This window comes from Glandiceps talaboti, chromosome 6, assembly GCF_964340395.1.
Source record: "Glandiceps talaboti chromosome 6, keGlaTala1.1, whole genome shotgun sequence".
Taxonomy (NCBI): domain Eukaryota; kingdom Metazoa; phylum Hemichordata; class Enteropneusta; family Spengelidae; genus Glandiceps; species Glandiceps talaboti.
In genome coordinates this window covers 470,295-493,294 of record NC_135554.1, presented here as the reverse complement: position 1 = coordinate 493,294, position 23,000 = coordinate 470,295, and the positions used below count along the sequence as shown (strand labels likewise).

At 39.0% G+C, this 23,000-nt stretch overlaps 1 protein-coding gene across 1 annotated transcript in view; it reads left to right on the top strand.

Annotated features, from left to right (window-relative positions):
- The window catches only part of LOC144436440 (putative ferric-chelate reductase 1), a 276,780-nt gene that overhangs the window by 104,571 nt on the left and 149,209 nt on the right, over positions 1-23,000 (top strand). The window contains exon 9 of the mRNA XM_078125238.1: positions 19,103-19,216. Within this exon, the coding sequence (XP_077981364.1) occupies positions 19,103-19,216 (114 nt within the window). The remainder of the gene's footprint in view (positions 1-19,102; positions 19,217-23,000) is intronic.

Here is a 23,000-nt window from a genome sequence, read left to right as displayed (position 1 = left end):
AGTTCCATGTAGACATGTAGAATGTAGGTTTTGTTTACTGATGTCTATTACAACCAACAACAATGTGTTTTTGCACAATGCTATTGAGTTTTATTCACCAAGTGACTACGCTCGTCATAGTCTTGTCACAAAATTCCGTGGTCTAGGTGGGACCGGAAATACCCAAAAACTCTCAAAGTAAATCCGAAGGGAACTGACTGACTGTCATTTTAATGTGTTTGCAGACACTTTTTAAACATTTTAAATCCAGAATGCGTTTCACAAACATGTCGTCTAGCAAATTAGTGATAGTGAATGTGAGCATTTTGAATCACCTTTAAGACTGCATCCTTCAATTTCAATATAATTTAGTATATTCGTTAAACATAACAACATACATTTGTCCTATACAATTTGATGATAGTGTTAATGAATAATTTGCATAATTATTTATTTTTGGTAATTGGGCTATATCTTAAGAATGCATACATCAAATTCAATGTAATTCTGAATCAGTACATATGTTAACCATATAAAAACACATATGTCCTGTAAAGCTTGTTGGTGTGTCTTTCAGTGTTAATGAATAATTTGCATAATTAATGATTCTTGGTAATTAGGCTATATCTTACGACTGCACCCTTCAATTTCAATACAATTCAGTACATACATTAACCATAACAAATTGTGTATGTATAAAGTTAGTTGATGTACCTTACAGTGTTAATGAATAATTTGCATAATTAATGATTTTCGGTAATTAGGCTATATCTTAAGAATACATACTTCAATTCCAATATAATTCAGTACACACGTTAACCAATATAATTTACTTTTATCTCAATGTATTGTGTGATTCTCACTGCCACTTCTGTGACTTTTATCTCAGTGTATTGTGTGATTCTCACTGCCACTACTGTGACTTTTATCTCAGTGTATTGTGTCATTCTCACCATCACTACTGTGACTTTTATTTCAGTGTATTGTGTCATTCTCACTGCCACTACTGTGACTTTTATCTCAGTGTATTGTGTGATTCTCACTGCCACTACTGTGATTTTTATCCCAGAGTATTGTGTGATTCTCACCACCACTACTGTGACTTTTATCTCAGTGTATTGTGTGATTCTCACTGCCACTACTGTGACTTTTATCTCAGTGTATTGTGTGATTCTCACTGCCACTACTGTGATTTTTATCCCAGAGTATTGTGTGATTCTCACCGCCACTTCTGTGACTTTTATCTCAGTGTATTGTGTGATTCTCACTGCCATACTGTGACTTTTATCTCAGTGTATTGTGTGATTCTCACCATCACTACTGTGACTTTTATCTCAGTGTATTGTGTGATTCTCACCATCACTACTGTGACTTTTATTTCAGTGTATTGTGTCATTCTCACTGCCACTACTGTGACTTTTATCTCAGTGTATTGTGTCATTCTCACCACCACTACTGTGACTTTTATCTCAGTGTATTGTGTGATTCTCACCGCCACTACTGTGACTTTTATCTCAGTGTATTGTGTGATTCTCACCGCAACTTCTGTGACTTTTATTTCAGTGTATTGTGTGATTCTCACTGCAACTTCTGTGATTTTTATCTCAGTGTATTGTGTGATTCTCACTGCAACTTCTGTGATTTTTATCTCAGTGTATTGTGTGATTCTCACCGCAACTTCTGTGACTTTTATTTCAGTGTATTGTGTGATTCTCACTGCAACTTCTGTGACTTTTATCTCAGTGTATTGTGTGATTCTCACCGCAACTTCTGTGACTTTTATCTCAGTGTATTGTGTGATTCTCACTGCCACTACTGTGACTTTTATTTCAGTGTATTGTGTCATTCTCACCATCACTACTGTGACTTTTATCTCAGTGTATTGTGTGATTCTCACCGCCACTACTGTGACTTTTATCTCAGTGTATTGTGTGATTCTCACTGTCACTACTGTGACTTTTATCTCAGTGTATTGTGTGATTCTCACCGCCACTACTGTGACTTTTATCTCAGTGTATTGTGTGATTCTCACTGCCACTACTGTGACTTTTATCTCAGTGTATTGTGTGATTCTCACTGCCACTTCTGTGACTTTAATCTCAGTGTATTGTGTGATTCTCACTGTCACTACTGTGACTTTTATCTCAGTGTATTGTGTGATTCTCACTGTCACTACTGTGACTTTAATCTCAGTGTATTGTGTGATTCTCACCATCACTACTGTGACTTTATTCTCAGTGTATTGTGTGATTCTCACTGCCACTACTGTGACTTTTATCTCAGTGTATTGTGTGATTCTCACTGCCACTACTGTGACTTTTATCTCAGTGTATTGTGTGATTCTCACTGCCACTACTGTGACTTTAATCTCAGTGTATTGTGTCATTCTCACCATCACTACTGTGACTTTAATCTCAGTGTATTGTGTGATTCTCACTGCCACTTCTGTGACTTTTATCTCAGTGTATTGTGTGATTCTCACTGCCACTACTGTGACTTTAATCTCAGTGTATTGTGTCATTCTCACCATCACTACTGTGACTTTAATCTCAGTGTATTGTGTGATTCTCTCACTGCCACTACTGTGACTTTTATCTCAGTGTATTGTGTCATTCTCACCATCACTACTGTGACTTTTATCTCAGTGTATTGTGTCATTCTCACCATCACTACTGTGACTTTAATCTCAGTGTATTGTGTCATTCTCACTGCCACTACTGTGACTTTTATCTCAGTGTATTGTGTCATTCTCACCATCACTACTGTGACTTTTATCTCAGTGTATTGTGTGATTCTCACTGCCACTTCTGTGAACTCAATGTTATTCAACTTTTGATCCCCATTCATGAAACTTTACATCCTCAACAGATCATGGATATCAACAATAGAACACTAGTATTTTTGTCGGGGGGGGGGGGGGGGGGTTAGGGTTAGGGTTAACCCTAACCCTAACCCTAACCCTAACCGGGGGTGTCACAAAGTGAGTTCGGATAACTGAACAATTCGGATAATTGATTTTTGGATAATCAACATTTTACTGTAGTTTCCCTTACAGGAGGCATTTAGTTTAAATCTGGTTTATAATTGACAGTCTTTTAGTCATGCAGTGATATTCCCTATCAAATCCTGATATGATAAAATTAATATGTCTACTTCCTAAGTAGGGAATATGATGCGTTAAATGTATTGATTCAGAAACAGTTATAGAATCTTAGAATTAATATCTCTTACACAAAACAAGAGCACCTTACAGTATACCAGATTTAAACTGAATGTCTCCCCTGTAAGGGAATCACTAATTATGCAAATTGCTTAGTGTGCTTTCTTGGGTTAATGTATGTGCCAAATTGTACGGAATTTGAAGAGTGCGTGATAATACTTACAGAATATTGTTCATTATTCAAATTACTCATTAAAGGTAAAAGTTGTATCAACAAACTTCATAGGACAGGTGTGTATTATTATGGTTGATATATGTACCATATTATATGAAATATGAAGCTTGCATTTTTGTATTAGTGGGTGAAAGTCTGTGTCTATGTCTCTGTGTGTGTGTGTGTGCATGTCTGTGTGATCATTTTCTCCAAAGTGGCTGACTCAATTCAAACGAAATTTTGAAGACGTATTTCGTAGGGTAATGGCAAGAACTGATTAGGTTTTGGTAAACATTCCATGAATACTAATGAGGAAATTGTGTAATTAGTGGTTTCGGTAATTAGGCTATATATCAAGAATGCACGCTTCAAATTCAATATAATTTGGTACATACATTTGCAACACCTAAGCACATCTGTCCTGAAAATATTATTGATGTAGCTGTCAGTTTTAATAAGTTATTGGCATATTTCAGTAATTAGATGTGGTGGCCACAAAAAAGAAAAGCATTGTTTCAGGAAATGTCTAAATTCAATGTGAATTTAATTTTTTTGTTTTAATTGTTCATGATTAGTCCTGCAATTGTCTTTACTGAAGTAGCATTTAATGTAGGTAGAGTTATTTTGTGTTTTCCCGTGGATCTGCAGACTGCATTGGCTGGAAAAAAGATCAAAGTGGGGGGCATTTCAGTGATGCGCTGTGACCAGTAACAATTCCTTCTCTTTTGTTGACCTTTATTAAAACTCCCACTATGGTGAGAGCTAATGCTTCAACATTCTGTAAAAGCTTCACATTACATGTTGTAGTTGGCCATAAGATCGCATCTGCAGGCAATCTTAAGATCTCTTCACTGTTTCAAAATTTAAAATCTTGTTTTTAATGTGTTCAATACTCGTGTGTGTTTCTGTTTCTGAAAGCATACATGGGGAGATCGTCAGTCAAACCAGATCAGCTTCAACTTCTGGTTGACAGACACCAGCTTTCTAACGAAAATTCTTGCTGGAGAATTCGCCAAGATCAATCCATATGATCTTTCCTTCAATCAAAATTGAAAATCTTCTCTCTTTGTTTTAATGTAAATCTTTCAATACTAAGGGTGGGTTTGCTGCGAGAACGCTTGCATTTATTCTTAAAAAATAACATTACAACAATGCAAATGAATGTTGTTACTGTGTTGCAATGTTGGGCAGTGTACTGAGTGGGTTAATTGGGTCAATTTTCCCTCAATTTTCCGACATTGATTGGCTTTGTTCTAGACCGTTCAAAGTATCCGGGTTGCTTGTATTGGAAGGTACGTATATCGAAATATATATAGATAAGTTTCTGTCCAGATCTGAATACTGGGGAGTATTATATTTTGAGAAACCAAACAAACTTGAGAGCCATGGAAATTCACCTCATTGTGGCGTGCATCACAAAATTCTTGAACCGAGTGTTACATAAAGGGTATATTGTCGTAAACGGGAATCAAAGTATAGAGCGGTATCATACTTACCATACTTTCTGATGCGTACTAACGTTGTTATGCTGGTTTAAATTTTTAGCTCCGCTGCGCTGTCAGCGAAAGCTGAAAGCGTAGCTTTAGGTATAGGTGGGTATATGGGTATAGAGGAATAAGTGATCATAGGTGTTCGTCAACTTTTTTTATTTTCATCATCTTCTTCGAAAGTGACAGTCAGAATACTTTGATATGTGGTGTGCATGTTCCCTGGGGGAGGCTATTCAGATTTGTTCATGCCAACTCGATCTGTGCCATATTCAATTTTTTACGATTTTTTTTCTTCAAAAATGATATTTTCATCATCTCCTCAAATACCACTTGTCAGATTGCTTTGATATCTGGTGTGTTGATGTGCAGAGGGTAGCTTACTCAGATTTGTTATTTTCAAGTCAGCACATCTTCTTTTCTATTTTTGATGATTTTTTTTTTGTAATTAAAAAAAAAAATAAATATATTAATGAGCATTGTGACCGACGCCATATTGGAGATCAGTTGACGAGACTTCTAAGTAAACTGCCACTTTTCAAAAGACACCATTGACGTCAAACAAGCAATGTAATATGTGGTATAGTCATAATTCTATGCATTGTGTGTCCAAATGACAAGTGTTTGTTAGTCCCCGCAATGATACAATTCAATATGGCTGCCAGGCAGCCATTTTGTTTGTGAATTTTCCCTGTCCAAAGCCATAACTCAGACATGCTTGAACATATCTCATTCAAACTTGGTATTAGCACAGTGTTCTATGACATACATGTGCATATCCATTTTCGTTGTGATATAATCCGATATGGCTGCCTGGCAGCCATTTTGTTGGCTCAGTTTTCAAGTCCAAAGCCATAACTCAGACATGCTTGAACAGTGATATCAAAAACAACCATATGAGGCCAAACAACATTGACCAGGTTTGAAAATGACAACATAAACTGCCAGTTCCTTAAAACCCAATCATAACGGGAACTATGTCATTTTCAATGACTTGTTTGAAACAGGGTTGTAAACTTCAAATCCAAATTCTGCACCCCTTCTACATAATGGTCCATTCCAGTATATGCTTTTGCGAATTAGATCAAATCATGCCTTGCCTGAAAGTGTATGGTCGATCGCTGGAGGGGACGATTTTTGACAGTCAGTAGTCAATATAAATGATAATACTTATTCTAAAATTACCCCATTTTGAAAGGGAAAGTACTTTGTGGTTCATTTATGGAGTTTTGATTCTGTATGATCAATATTGGTGGCAAAATCGCCATGTCAAAATTTCCGATGTGGTAATGCACGACATCCTCGTTCACAACTAGCTATTTGTGGAAATCGAAATTCTGCTATTTTTTTAGTACTTTTTGATTTTTTCCTACAGCATTTCTATTGTATACCACAGTAATATTAATAAAATGCCATTTTTGGTCAAATTTAGGTGTTTTTTCGATTCTCTTTATTCATGAACTTATGATGTCAGAAAAGCCACTGCATGTGACAATCAGCTGGAATGAAAAGAAACTACGTTTGCACATTTGTATTTGTGCATTTATTGTCATTTTTAGACTAATTTTCCTGAAAATTCACAAATTTTGGGATTTTTGTCACATTCTAAAGCTTTCTGTCTCTACGTTTTTCAAAATCCATGAACGAAGAATTGTCGTATGTGTGGATTTGAATCGAATGATATACTGGGTGCTGAGGCATGTAGTAAAATCCTTGACAGAGATAGGATTTAAACGTGGTCCTTGCAGTCATAGAATCTTCGAAAATGTCATGTCACCATGTACATTGTATGACAACCATGGGACAGCAGGTTTGTAAATCTTCTGCAGGTATGTTCTATACAAAGCACTTATCCCCCAAAATCAGTGAATTACGTGATGTATTACAAATATGGCTTTCGAGAGAAAATAAATTCGTAACCGTGAATAAATGTTTGTGTAGTTTTATTAGCACAACTGAACTGGGGTTCAGTAGTACTATAGGGATCGCCTGGCACGTGCGCTTGTGTGTGTGTAAACAACTTAAAGTCAAAACTGCTAAACCGATTGCACCTGCAAGGAGGTCCCTAGACTATTTAATTAAAATATCAGATGATGTTATGTCTACTACAAGTTGAATGTTGTTGACAATTATGGACAGTGTTTTTGGTAAATTTGTTAGAAAATGGAAATTCGAATCTATATACTCAAAATTATTTTAGATCCCTAGTTTATTTCATTCATCATTAAAATTTTCCAGGGTTAAAGCTGTAAGACAGTGGAATTATTTATAGCCAACCTCAAAAATCTTTTTTTTTTTTTTTTTTTGTGTGCATTTCCCAGTCATTATTTTTCTGAGATTTTGTGTAATTTTCATAACAGTAGATTTTTAGGGATCGCCCGGCGCGCGTCTGTCTGTCTGTCTGTGTGTGTGTGTGTGTGTGTGTGTGTGTGTGTGTGTGTGTAAACAACTTAAAGTCAAAAACTGCTGAACCGATTGCCATGATATTTGGTGGGTCCATTACCTTGGGTGTCTAGTTGGGAAATTGTTCAAATCAAAATGATCGCATCACAGGTGTGTGATTTGGGTAAAAAAAAATGTGATTTTTGGTCAAAAAACTTAAACTCAGAAACTACTAGGCAGATTGGTGCGAAATTTGGTGGGAACATTCTTAAGGGGGTGTAAAGTAAGATTTGTTCATGACATGATGATTCCATCAGTGATATGCAAATTAGGGCTAAAAATGTGTCTTTTTGGTTAAAAATCTATAATTCCAAAAGTACTGAGCAGTTTGGGCTGAAATTTAATGGGTGTGTACCTAGGGATGTATGGACGAAGAAATATTAAGCATACAATGATTCCATGAGTGATATGCAAATTAGGTGTAAAAATGTTCATTTTTGGTCAAAAACTTATATCTCAAAAAGTACTTGCTCACCGAGTCTGAAACTTGGTGAGATGTTTCTGAAAGTGTTATTCTGCAGATTTTCTTCAAAACATTTTGAGAAAATTGCCCCTAGCGACCATGACCACGCCCTTAGCAACGACCAAATGGCAGTATATTTTGGTCAAATAACAACATCATCTGGTAGGCAAATGAGCAAACATTCAAAAAATGTATGCAAATACCCTAGCAACCATGACCATGCCCATAGCAACAGCCAAACGGTCGTGTATTTCACAAAGATAACAGGGATTAATAGACAATTGAATAAACATTCAAAAAATGTACGTAAATTTGCTTAGCAACAATACCACGCCCATAGCAACAGCCAAATAATCACGTATATATTGCTAAGATAACAGGAATAGAAAGACAAATGAATAAACATTCAAAAAATGTATGCAAATGTGCTTAGCAACAAGACCATGCCCATAGCAACAGCCAAATGATCACATATATTGCAAAGATAACAGGGATTAATAGGCAATTGAATAAACATTCAAAAAATATATGTAAATATGCCTAGCAACAAGACCACGCCCATAGCAACAGCCAAATAATCACGTATATTGCAAAGATAATATGAGGAATTAATACACAAGTGAACAAAAACATACAAAAATGTATGCAAATATATCTAACAACATGACCATGCCCATAGCAATAGCCAAATGATAGTATATATCGTAAAGATAGCAACATGGTTGGATAGGCAACTGGATAGTCATTCAACAAATGACCACTTATTGTTAGCATGGACTACCATATGGATAAACATTTTTAGAAACTGTACAGTTGTGCTACAACGCCATTGGCGGTATTTTTGTAAAATGGTGACTATGGTATAAAAGTACAATATTTTACCAACTTTCTGTGTAAAATGTGTTTTATAGTGAGACATCATATGAAACCACTAACCACTTTATTACATCGATAAAACAAAACTGCATAGTGAAGAGCTGAACAACTGAACCACTTCTACATGTTACCAAAATAAAAAATAAAAAGAACAGTGGAGCTATTCTGACCGATAGATCGCTTGTGTTTATTATTTGCCATGGAAATGAGTATACATATCAAAGGTATGTAGGAGATCATGATGTTCAAAGTCGAGTTAAGCTTTCCTGTATTGAGAATAGGTAGCAGACACTTTTTCAACAATTAACTTTCATTGGGACTTCAAAAATCACAGATGTAGAGCTAAAATTCATTATGTTCAAATGATACCAATAAGCAATCCATACAATTTGTTCTGTATGCATGGGTAAGTGTATGTATGTCTGTATGCATGCATGTCGGATGTATGTGTATCCCTGTAAATTTGAATAATTTGATTTCAAAAGCCATTACATCTGTTCCACTACATGTACTTACATAGATTGATATCACAAAGTACTTTCAGATTTCTATAGTTTGGCACACCTTTTTGCCAATTCAGGGGTATATCATGTACTAATAGCCTACTATAACAAAGATTGTTGCATTCCATCAATTATTATGTGTAGGAACAAAAAGCTCAATATTCCCCTTACGGAAGGCATTCAGTTTAAATCTGGTTAAGATATAGCCTAGTCACCTAAAATCATTAATTATACAAATTTTAATTAAAACTGTAAACTATATCAACAAATTTTAAAGGACATATGCACTCTTTTATGTTTAATATATGTGCTAAATTGTATTGAAATTGAAGTATGCCATTTTAAGGTATAGCCTTATTACCGAAAATCATTAATTACGCAAATTATTCATTAACACTGTAAGGTACATCAACAAACTTTATAGGACATATTCAATTTGTTATGGTTAACATATGTACTGCATTTTATTGAAATTGAAGCATGCAGTCTTAAGATATAGCCTAATTACTGAAAATAATTAATTATGCAAATTATTCATTAACACTGTAAGGTACATCAACAAACTTTATAGTACATATGCATTTTTACCTCCCATAAGGGTATGAGAGGTATTAAAAGGGGCATGTCTGTCTGTATGTGTATGTGTGTGTGTGTGTGTGTGTATCTGTCTGTCCGTGTCATCATTTTCTTAAAAACAGCTTGCTCAATTACAATGAAATTTGCTACACATCTTCCATATGCTAATGGCAAGAACTTGTTAGATTTTGGTAAACATGCAATGAACAGTAATTAATATTTGCATAATTAATGGTTTTGAGTAATTAGGCTATATCTTTGGAACGCATACTTCAAATTCAATATAATTATCCTTTATATTTTCAACCGGGAGTGCACTGTTCTGTCCCCTGAGGGTATAGCGTCTTTACACATGTTACATTAATGTACAGCTATGAAGCACTGCTGTGTTCCACACTGCTATAATAGTTCCAAAAATACCAAAAATGTGCACTTTTACTGCATACCCAAGGAGAAAACATTGAAGATGCATTATTTCCAGCTAATGAGAAACGACAACGCGAAGTTGGAATCGAAAAACACACAAATATGCAGTGTTCATTTTTCCGGAGTCAAGAAGACAGCTACTATGTCTAGTCATGGATGTTTTACATCCATGGTCTAGTCTAACCATGGATGTATCCTAATACATCCATGGGCTAATATCCTGACTTTGTTTCAATGGTCAAGGAAACCTAAGCCACGAAAGCCACCAAAGATCAGGACAATAATTACACCAAAGACATTTACGCCAGATCTAGAATCACCCGTAACCACAGCGCCTAGCAGCGTGCAAAATTAATGCCGGTCCTTCAGTCCGAGACCAGCAGATTTCCGTTCTGACTGACAGTTCTGGTTCCGGAAAGATACTCACCTAAATATTCTTACAATAGGATTTGCTTGCAATTCCCGATGCTTTTCCAATAAAAACTTTATTAATCTACCTCCTCCTACAATTACTGCCCTCAACGTTGGAAGACCAGTTGCTTTTTTTTGGAACACAGTGTGAAACACGTAGTGTTATCTAGTGTACCAGAAACCCGGTGTTTTTCCCCTGCTGATCAGTGAATTTTTGTGGTTTGCGGTTTTGTTGACAATATATTGTCTAGCAACCTTTTTGTAAATCTGTTCGCTGATTTTTCTTCACTTTTTCTGTGAAGATTTTCGTTTTCTAGATCGTGGTAGTGTGGGCGGTTTTATTACCCGCCTTTCTTATATACCGTTTATTGATACATTGTTTTTTATTTCTCCCTATCATCATGCCTAAGGGTAAGAAGAAAGGGGATTGTGGTCATTCTATGGCAAATCGGGATGACCATTCTGTCTGCCGGAATTGTCGGCAGTGTTCTAGCGATGCTCCGTGCACTGTGTGTATGTCGTGGGACCCGCTATTGTGGGCCGAGCTCGGTTCGAGCGTTGATCACGGCAAAGGTAATAGTAAGGAGACGCGTCGCAAAGGTAGGTCCATTTTGTCTAGTACTTCGCCAGCCGGTGCAGGCCATGCTATGTCTTCCCTTTCAGATTCAACAACAGGTAAGACTGCACCGACTGGGCAAAACCGTCCTTTTCAGGGCGAAACTAGTACCTCTACGTCAACTGGGGTGAATGGCGGTTCGTTAACTCAGCACCTTCACAACCAGTCTGATCGTAACGACTCTCCGTTAATAGGCTATCGCAAGTCTGACACTGGTTCAACGCGATCTGCCTGTGTCGGTAGTCAAGGTAACGGTATTGAACCGGCTCCCTCCTTGTCTACCAGTCTAGGTAGTGGCTCCAATGTTATGAGAACGGAGACTTTTCGAGAGCCATTGTTAGGTAATACGCCAAGTAATACTAATAATAATGATGTATTACCAATGCCTGGCGATGAACGAGTGTCTGTGCGTCTTTCACCGCGACATCATTCAGTTTTACGGCCACGTTCTCCGTCCCCGTGTAGGCGGAGGAGACGTGAGAGTCATGATAGTATGGTCTCGTCATCTTCTCATTCGGATTACAGTCCTCGTCGCTATAAAAGCAGGCGAGGTAGGTCTCTCTCTCGACATAAGAAATCAAGTCGAGGTCAGAGGTCACACAAACGAAAGCATTATCGTTCTTCCAGTTCTGAGTCACCCAGTTCTAGGTCGTCTTATTATAGACATTCTAAACGGTATAGGCGTCGACATTCATCATCGACATCACCGTCGGGTGACAGAAGGCGTTACCGACGTCACTATGACCATGAACGACGCATTGATTTGGATCGTCGACATGCTTACTATGACGAGAGCCGGCATGGGGTAGAGCGCCACCAACGGCCAGAACCGGCAAGTCGTTCAGCTTATCATCAGCCTGCTTCTATTGATACAGAAGTCATTAGACAGGCAGTTTTAGAGGCTGTAGCGGCTCTCCACCCAGAATTAACACGTGCAGGGGCACCCACATCTGATATTAACACAGGGGGTGCCACTCCTTTAAGTTCTCAACGTGTTTCTCACAGGGAGAGGATGACGGATCCTGATGCTATTTCAGTTGCAGCATCTCATAGCAAGGATTTTGGGGAATCCTCAGGGGAGGAAGAGAGGTCAAGAGGTCACAGTCCAACAATCTCTCGAGCCTCTTCCCCATGTAGGGAAGAAGAACCAGTGTTTGCATACAAGGATTGTATTCAGTGGGTTTACTGAGACTTCCCAGCTGAGTGCACCCCTCCTAATTTGGTTCTTCCTCCTTTGTCTGAAACTGGTGCTGCCTTACGGGCTAGCAACCCCAAAGACCAGTCAACCCCCTTGTCATTGCCTTATTCATCCCTGGTTCAGCCTCTTCATGATAAGATTTACCAGGAAGTGGTCGGCAGTGGAAAGGACCATACAGCCTTACGAGCTGGGGCCTATCCATGGTTTCGTTATGGGGGTACGGCATACCGCACTCATTCATCACAACCAGCATGTTCACACCCCCCCCCCCACTGGATGGTGATGTGGATGCAGTGGATCAGGATCCATCATTGTTCAGAGCTGTCTATATAGACAAAGCTCACATTAAAAAGTTGGGTGATTCGGCACATCAACAACTTTGTGTAACATCAACACTGAACTGGTTCCTAGCTGTTCTATTCAAAGAACTTCAGGCTGTAAATCTCAATAGTCCTAAAGTATCTCGAATTATTGAGATTGTGGATAAGGGTTTGTCTCACATAGCAGAGTCTGCTTGCAGAGAGTATACAACTCTCCAATTAATGGAGAGGGATGCCTTTTTGAAACGCAAATCTGTTTCATTGTCTTCCGAGTTGAAACAGGAAGCTCGTTTAGCTCCTATTGCCACAACCAGTCTGTTTGATGGTCGTCTCACTGCGCTAGCAGCATGTGCCAGTGAGGCTAAACAGCGAGAACGCCTACTATGGGATAAACCTCCTACACCCCGTGTACAACAGCCTAGGGCAAAACAAGCTGGCAATCGACCAGTGCCTGTTGGACGAGGCAAGCAACCCAGTGTTCCTTACAAGTCCAAGACTTTTAATAGGGGTAGGGGACGAGGTAATGTGTCTAAGCCTAAGACCGACAACATGCCCAGACCGTTCTCGGATTCTGCAGGTAGGGGGTCAGGGAGTGCTCAGCGCTCCTGACCCAATAACCACTCTCACTGTCCCCCCACCAGCACAGCAAAGTCCAGTGGGGGGGACGACTCCGTTTCTATGCACAAAACTGGTCCGCAATATCATCCGACAGTTGGGTACTAAATACAGTAAGAGACATCCTAGACTTCGTATCACAGCCTCCACTGTCCACGAAGGTCATAGTTACCCCGCTACCAAGGCAACCAGATCGGGTTCTTGCCTTAAGGGAGGCCATTCAAGGTCTTTTAGAAAAGGCTGCTATTCGTACAGTCAACCTAAAACACGAGGGACCAGGGTTTTTCAACCACATGTTTCTGGTCCCCAAAAAGTCGGGAGGCTGGAGACCAATTCTCAACCTCTCCGTTCTCAATCGGTATCTTGTAGTCCCCAAGTTTCAAATGGAAACACCCAGAGCGGTGTTGGCTGCCATTCAGCCAGGCGATTGGATGGCGTCCATAGATTTAAAGGACGCTTATTTCCATATACCTATTCACCCTGTCTACTACAAGTACCTCCGTTTTGCAATCGACGGACAGGTTTACGAATACACAGTTCTCCCCTTCGGTCTGGCAACAGCACCACGAGTGTTTACACGGGTGGCGGCAGTACCAGTGGCATGGTTACACCAACAATCAATTCTGTTACACCCCTATTTAGACGATTGGTTACTGAGGGGGAAGGAACGGGTCGTACTAGCCACTCAAGTGGCCATGACGACAGATCTTCTCCAAGGTCTAGGATTTATTCTCAGTCAAGAGAAATCATGTTTGACTCCCACCCAGGACATGACCTTTGTGGGAATGAGATTGCTTACGGAATTGGGAGTTGTTTGCCCAACCGAGGACCGAATCAACAAACTGTTAACTTTCATTCGGTCCATCCTTCTACTACGCTCAATAGTAGCAAGGAGTCTGTTATCTCTCCTGGGGCTGATGAACTCATTTATAGACATCACCCCTTGGGCACGACTAAGAACGCGCCCGATCCAGTTGTACCTATTAGCGCTTTGGCACCCATCCAGTCAGCCATTGCAGACTTCTATCCCTATTCGTCCCTCTCTTCGGCTTCATCTCAACTGGTGGCTGAACACGGCGACTTTATTGAGGGGGAGGTCACTCGTACCCCCCCAACCCCGACATCTCCTTATTCACCGATGCGTCAAACGAGGGATGGGGGGCGCATGTGGCAGGTCATATGACAGCAGGTCGGTGGAATTTAACCGAACGCTGTCACCACATAAACTGGCTAGAGCTGAAAGCAGTGTTCCTGGCCCTCCAGAAATTAGAGTTTCTGGTAAGGGGGCATTGCATATTAGTACACTCAGACAACACAACGGTAGTTGCTTACATAAACAAATTGGGGGGGGGGGGGGGGACAGTCTCCCCAACTCTATGTTATCTGTTGTGGGATCTAATGCTATGGTGTCAGGACAAAAAGATTACGCTAATAGCCAGACACCTACCAGGCAGGCTGAAAGGGATAGCCGATGCACTGTCCCGTCGGCGTCGGATACGACAAACCGAATGGGAACTACCACAGAGTGTAGTAGATCAGATTTTCCATTGTTGGGGTCGCCCATCAATGGATCTCTTTGCCACACACAAGAACAGGAAACTACCAGTGTATGTATCCCCAGTACCAGATCCAAGGGCAATGGCGGTGGATGCTCTCTCCATGTCATGGGAGGGGATAATGGCATATGCCTTTCCACCAATCATTCTGCTGCCCAGAGTTCTCAGGAAAATCCAGGAAGAGGGGCCAATGATTTTTCTAGTGGCACCTCTTTGGCCCACCAAGGCATGGTTCCCAACCATTCTCAATCTGTTGATTGCTCCTCCTCTCAAAATCCCACTGAGAGAGGATCTAATGACACAGGACAGGAACATCATTCACCCGAACCCAGAGATGGTCCATCTTCACGTGTTTCGGTTGTTGAACAATCCCTCATGGAGAAAGGCTTTTGCTAGAGAGTCTGCAGCCATTATTGCCAGACCTCAGAGACCCAGTACACTGGCTACATGCAATGAGAAATGGCAATTCTTCTGTAGTTGGTGTGACAGAAAACATTAGTCCTGTCAAAGTCACTAACAAGGCAGTTAGCTGACTTCCTTCTTTTTCTTTTTGTCACAAAAAAGTACTCTCCCAATACTATTAAAGTATATCGGTCAGCCATTGCAGCCACCATTAAAAGTATTGGAGGAGAGGATTTTGGACAGGACAAAATTCTCTCCAACATGATTCGCCACTTCCTTCTTAAGCGTCCTCCCTCTAGACAAACAGTTCCACAGTGGAGTCTGCCACTGGTTTTACGAGTGTTACAGGAACCCCGTTTCGGGAGAAACGACACTTTTTCAGAATTACAACATCTTATCGGTCCTTATGACCAACTCGAATTTGGAGTTAATAATAACATTTATTCAAAGATATATCCAATTTCACCTACATGAATCTGATCTTGTCTTACCTATTCGAATTTGGAGTAAATAATAACATTTATTCAAAGATATATCCAGTTTCACCTACATGAATCTGATCTTGTGTTACCTATTTTACTCTCGACATCTCGTTCAAGTCAAGCGACTGAGTGAACTCACTACATGTGTTCAGTTGTCAATGTTGATATCATGTCTACATATGACGTAGCATACCGCATTTACTTAATGAAATTATGTTAGCAAACACATGATTGGTTGAATTTTTCTAATTCTTTGTGTTTGACAAATCAGAACGTCGTAGACATTCAGATTCATATACCCATTCAGCGCATGTGCCTTTTTCCGCCATATAATAATCACTGTTGTAAACTTTACTGTTCGAAGTGTATGAAACTTTTAATGTGTTTGAGACAGTTCCACATTGTATTTATAAGTATGTGGCGATATTTAGAAGGCGACAATGAGCTTCCGAAGGGGAAGACAAAACAGACACCGTGTTTTTTAAAGGCTGGTGTTAAAGCCGTTAATGTTAGTGGATTTCCTGATCAATCCAGAAGTTCCCCATGTGTGTGGCCATGATCAAAGCAAAAATGACAGAAAACATATAAACTACTCTGAAAATGGCGTTTTAACTAATAAAGAAGGCAGGTACGCTTCGTAAAATATCTTCACTATGATAGGTTTTTTTTTTGGTAAAAACAGTAAAAAAAAATGCGTAGTCTGATTGCTTTCAATTTGATGCAGATGATAAGTCATGTCATATCGTAATTAAAGTATAAACTTAGAAATGTTGCAATTTTTGTTGCCATTGTTGTATCCGAAAAAATACTGCATCATGCCAAACACGGGTTTGTAGTGGATGACACAGGACAGCACAATCATCACATCATGCTCCCACTTTAAAAAAATCGCACTGTATACGTAAGACATGTTTAGCCATAGTTCTCTTCATCATGTTCAGATTTTTTACACAAACAGTCAGAGACGATACTCAACACACCACAGTAGGGTACATGGGTAGGGCTTCATGGGGGGGGGGGGGGGGCTCAGTAGGGGCTTTTGTAAACACTGAAAGAAGACGAAACCGCTCCGTGTCACTATGTGGATGGAAATTGAAGTAAAGCGAATACATAGTTTTCAAGAGGGATAGTTATCCGACAAAACAATTTATCTAAGGTGAATGCACAAGTGAACGCCCACGTACACACACTGACACAGCTGATTCAGCTGACAATGATTATCAATCTGACCACAGCTTTGATAACAAAAATTGTTACAACTGGAAGAAACCTAAAAATACACATGTTTGTATACACTTTATACCAAGGGCCTTCTAATTAATGGTTTGTTACAGGAAAATGCAAGGTACTGCTAGGAACAACAGTAGTTACGACCAAAATGGTTGCACCTCTTCTACAAGACAACCAACGCTTTAGTTCAACTACAGTAGCTTCGGAGGGGTCATTGTACATGAGCTTAGCTCCAGGAACATTGTCAACTTGTAAGTGACACACTGCGTTAAAGCATGGCAGAATTTGCCATGTCTGATATGCCATTCCCCCAGGTGGAGAAATGTTTCCCAGAGGGCGCTAAATTAAATTTCCAGTTTGCAGTGTACAATGGAGTATTTGGTGCATATATTAAAGGCCCGCCTCCCCTATATAAATGGCGAAGGCCCTTTGTGGTCATTTTGCTAAACAACAGGGAAGTGGTAACAACCTAGTGATAGCTCCTGCTTAACTGCAGTTTTGCACGTGTTCTGACCATTGACATCTACCGTACTGTGACCAAGTCATTATGAATATATGACGTATGTAATTACAGCATTCGTTTTCAATAAAAATGGAAATCTGAGGTACATTTCTCGAAATTACTTGCGGTCAGACGTCAGAAAAGCTACGCCGACTTTGCTGTTGATAACGTCATGCAGCTGTCAATCAACATGTAGTACACACAAACGAACTAATCCTAATGATGCTTACATTATCTCCAAAATAAACACGATAGCTGAAAATCATGATAGTGTGCCATACATGTACATGATTACAAAATGTAAATTTGTCATTGACGTCAATTCTAGCCGTCTTCTTTGCTTGAAACCAAGTTATGAGCACATCGAGTACAGATATTCTCTGTGTCTTGCACAATGACCAATCCCAATCAGAATAGGTGAAAAGCGCCTCGACTGCCTCTCTCTGATCTTGGGTGACGATAATTGACATCTTACTCATCCTGACTGCAAGTTCCGACTGACTGTTCTAAACTTTGACTGCACAGTTTATAACATGTTACAAGGTTGTAGCATCATTTCACATCCATTTCTATACACAACCACCCATTTTATACGTGAATTTTATAATGTGCTAGCTGCAGTGGAGGAGGGTAAAAAAGGGTGTCCAAAACATTGTTTGAGTGGCGTGTCGGTCGGAGTTGGTACAATAAGTCTTTTTCCTCCTCAGCCGTAATCTTAGTTACGGAGTTTGGAATATAACCCATTTGCATTACATTTTCATGGTGTTGGTGAGAGTCAAAACCATTCCATACAAAGTGTCACTAAAATAGACATTGCATGCCATCCACAGCGTCCCTTTCAGGCCACTGATGCTAATCTAGTTGCCTCCACAACCGGTAACCTAGCTTTGGCCACGAACACTCCCGATCTTGTGCAGTGGAAAATTGTAAAGAATGATACTGCTTCACCTTGTCTTTGGTATATTTTGACAGTAAAACTTGAAATTAATATGTATACGTTAGGCATTCGATTTACTGATACAAATGTAGTAGATAAGGCGATGTTTGTAGGGCGGAGTACCCATTAATGCGAGAACCTGGGATTGAAAGCCAGGGCTTTAACTACAACAAGGCGCATATGTCCTATAAGGTTTGTTGATTTAGCTTAAAGCTTTTATGAGTTATTTGCATAATTAATGAATTTCGGTAATTAGGCTATATCTTAAAATTTCATACTGCAATTTCAATATAATTTAGTACATAAGTTGACCATAACGAAGCGCATATGTCCTATAAAGTTTGTTTATGTAGATTGCAGTTTTAATGAATAATTTGCATAATTAGTGATGTTAATCAGGTCTAGCCATTAACCCAAACATTATATGTACCAAATTGCACTATAATTGAGCCAGTCATTTTTAAGAAAATCATGAAACAGACACACACACAGACACACACAGACAGACAGACAGAGAGACAGACAGACAGATATCCCCTTCACTATCTCCCGTACCCTTACGGGAGGTAAAAATGATGTTAGCTTGATGGCCATAACCTCTCGTTTGGAAAGGAATACTCTGTCTTGAAATTAAGGGTCTATGTGTGCAATCCCTGATGGACAGTAAAATGAACTAAATATGCCACATTTTTTCTTTATCTTCACAGCTGGATTAAGTAAACATATTGAACTGCCCATTATAAGTGCAGCAAAGATAGATTTTACCAGAAATAACATTGCAAGTGGTGCTGCCGGAGTTGATCCAAAACTAAAATCACATGGTAAGTAAGTGTATATGATAGGAACAAGTATAGGCATCAAGCTATAAAGATAAGCACAAACTTCTATTGTTGCAAAATGTTGATAAATATGTAACTCCAGATGTGTGTTCATGTATAATTACACTCACAGTAGGGTAGTGTTTCTGAAAGAATGTTCCTCTCAAGTGGTAGCATGGCATGAAACCTCATTCATTGTTCATGGCACGGGGGCAGCAAGAATGTCATTGATTGATCAATTGATTTATTGATTGATTTAGTACTTGGTTGAATGATTGATCGATTGAATGATCGCTTTTTGTGGTGCAATATAACTTATTTTGTGTGTGATATTTATTTGATTCGATTTGAATTTGAATTTATTTGGCAATAAAATGTAGTAAAAACATACACTTAAAAGTATTACCGAGGATAGCACAAGAAAGCAATTAATACTTATTTCCATTGTGGTCCTCGATTTCAAAAATTCAACATGGCGCTGGTCATGTGATTGAAGCAAGATTGGTGTAAAATGGAAATGAAACATAAAAACATTGAAATGACTCCTGAAAAACAATACAACTAATGTATATACATTACTAACTTTTACTGTTGGCAAGCATTTGAGACATTAAGTGGTTTTTAACCGATTTCTTGAATGCACTTTTACACTGAGAATGCCGTATTGGCTGGGTAAACTGTTCCATACTGCAGTACCAGTGTACCTTAAAGTATTAATGCAGCAGCCTTTAACTCTGGGAATCTTAAAGGTTGAAATGCTATTTCTCGTATTATAACTAGTTCTGTATATGTGTATTTGGTTTCTCATGTACTGCGGCACATAGCCATTATACTCAGTTTACCTATACCCTGGTTTTCATATTAGTGACTATCTCAGTTTACCTATACCCTGGTTTTTATAGTAGTGACTATCTCAGTTTACCTATACCCTGATTTCCATAGTAGTGACTATCTCGGTTTACCTATAGCCTGATTTCCATAGTAGTGACTATCTCAGTTTACCTATAGCCTGATTTCCATAGTAATGACTATCTCAGTTTACCTATACCCTGATTTCCATAGTAGTGACTATCTCAGTTTACCTATACCCTGGTTTTTATAGTAGCGACTATCTCAGTTTACCTATACCCTGATTTCCATAGTAGTGACTATCTCGGTTTACCTATAGCCTGATTTCCATAGTAGTGACTGTCTCAGTTTACCTATAGCCTGATTTCCATAGTAGTGACTATCCGAGTTTACCTATAGCCTGATTTCCATAGTAGTGGCTATTTCAGTTTGCCTATAGCCTGATATCCATAGTAGTTGCTATCTCAGTTTACCTATAGCCTGATTTCCATAGTAGTGGCTATCCCAGTTTACCTATAGCCTGATTTCCATAGTAGTGGCTATCCCAGTTTACCTATAGCCTGATTTCCATAGTAGTGACTATCTCAGTTTACCTATAGCCTGATCTCCATAGTAGTGACTATCTCAGTTTACCTATAGCCTGATCTCCATAGTAGTGACTATCTCAGTTTACCTATACCCTGGTTTTCATAGTAGTGACTAGCTTACTTTACCTATACCCTGATTTCCATAGTAGTGACTATCTCAGTTTACCTATAGCCTTATTTTCATAGTAGTGGCTATCTCAGTTTACAAATAGCCTAGTTTCCATAGTAGTGACTATCTCAGTTTACCTATACCCTGATTTCCATAGTAGTGACTATCTCAGTTTACCTATACCCTGATTTCCATTGTAGTGACTATCTCAGTTTACAAATAGCCTGATTTCCATAGTAGTGACTATTTCAGTTTACCAATAGCCTGATTTCCATAGTAGTGGCTATCTCTGTTTACCTATAGCCTAGTTTCCATAGTAATGACTATCTCAGTTTACCTATAGCCTGATTTCCATAGTAGTGACTATCTCAGTTTACCTATACCCTGATTTTCATAGTAGTGACTATCTCAGTTTACCTATACCCTGATTTCCATAGTAGTGACTATCTCAGTTTACCTATACCCTGATTTCCATAGTAGTGACTAGCTCAGTTTACCTATACCCTGATTTCCATAGTAGTGACTATCTCAGTTTACCTATAGCCTTTTTTTCATAGTAGTGGCTATCTCAGTTTACCTATACCCTGGTTTCCATAGTAGTGACTATCTCAGTTTACCTATACCCTGATTTCCATAGTAATGACAATCTCAGTTTACCAATAGCCTGATTTCCATAGTAGTGACTATCTCACTTTACCTATACCATGGTTTTTATAGTAGTGACTATCTCAGTTTACCTATAGCCTGATTTCCATGGTAGTGACTATCTCGGTTTACCTATACCCTGTTTTCCATAGTAGTGACTATCTCAGTTTGCCTATAGCCTGATATCCATAGTAGTTGCTATCTCAGTTTACCTATAGCCTGATTTCCATAGTCCTGACTATCTCAGTTTACCTATAGCCTGATCTCCATAGTAGTGACTATCTCAGTTTACCTATACCCTGGTTTTTATAGTAGTGACTATCTCAGTTTACCTATAGCCTGATTTCCATAGTAGTGACTATCTCGGTTTACCTATAGCCTGATTTCCATAGTAGTGACTATCTCAGTTTACCTATAGCCTGATTTCCATAGTAGTGACTATCATAGTTTACCTATAGCCTGGTTTCCATAGTAGTGACTATCTCAGTTTACCAATAGCCTGGTTTCCCTAGTAGTGGCTATCTCAGTTTGCCTATAGCCTGATATCCATAGTAGTTGCTATCTCAGTTTACCTATAGCCTGATTTCCATAGTCCTGACTATCTCAGTTTACCTATAGCCTGATCTCCATAGTAGTGACTATCTCAGTTTACCTATAGCCTGATTTCCATAGTAGTGACTATTTCAGTTTATCAATAGCCTAGTTTCTATAGTAGTGACTATCCCAGTTTACCTATAGCCTGATTTCCATAGTAGTGGCTATCCCAGTTTACCTATAGCCTGATTTCCATAGTAGTGGTTATCTCAGTTTACCAATAGTCTTGTTTCCATAGTAGTGGCTATCCTAGTTTACCTATAGCCTGATTTCCATAGTAGTGACTCTCTCTGTTTACCTATAGCCTGATTTCCATAGTATTGACTATCTCAGTTTACCTATAGCCTGATTTCCATAGTAGTGACTATCTCAGTTTACCTATACCCTGATTTCCATAGTCGTGACTATCTCAGTTTACCTATAGCCTGATTTCCATAGTAGTGACTAGCTCAGTTTACCTATACCCTGGTTTTCATAGTAGTGACTATCTCAGTTTACCTATACCCTGATTTCCATAGTAGTGACTATCTCAGTTTACCTATAGCCTGATTTCCATGGTAGTGACTATCTCAGTTTACCTATACCCTGATTTTCTTAGTAGTGACTAGCTCAGTTTACCTATACCCTGATTTCCATAGCAGTGACTATCTCAGTTTACCTATAGCCTTTTTTTCATAGTAGTGGCTATCTCAGTTTACCTATACCCTGGTTTCCATAGTAGTGACTATCTCAGTTTACCTATACCCTGATTTCCATAGTAATGACAATCTCAGTTTACCAATAGCCTGATTTCCATAGTAGTGACTATCTCACTTTACCTATACCCTGGTTTTTATAGTAGTGACTATCTCAGTTTACCTATAGCCTGATTTCCATGGTAGTGACTATCTCGGTTTACCTATAGCCTGATATCCATAGTAGTTGCTATCTCAGTTTACCTATAGCCTGATTTCCATAGTCCTGACTATCTCAGTTTACCTATAGCCTGATCTCCATAGTAGTG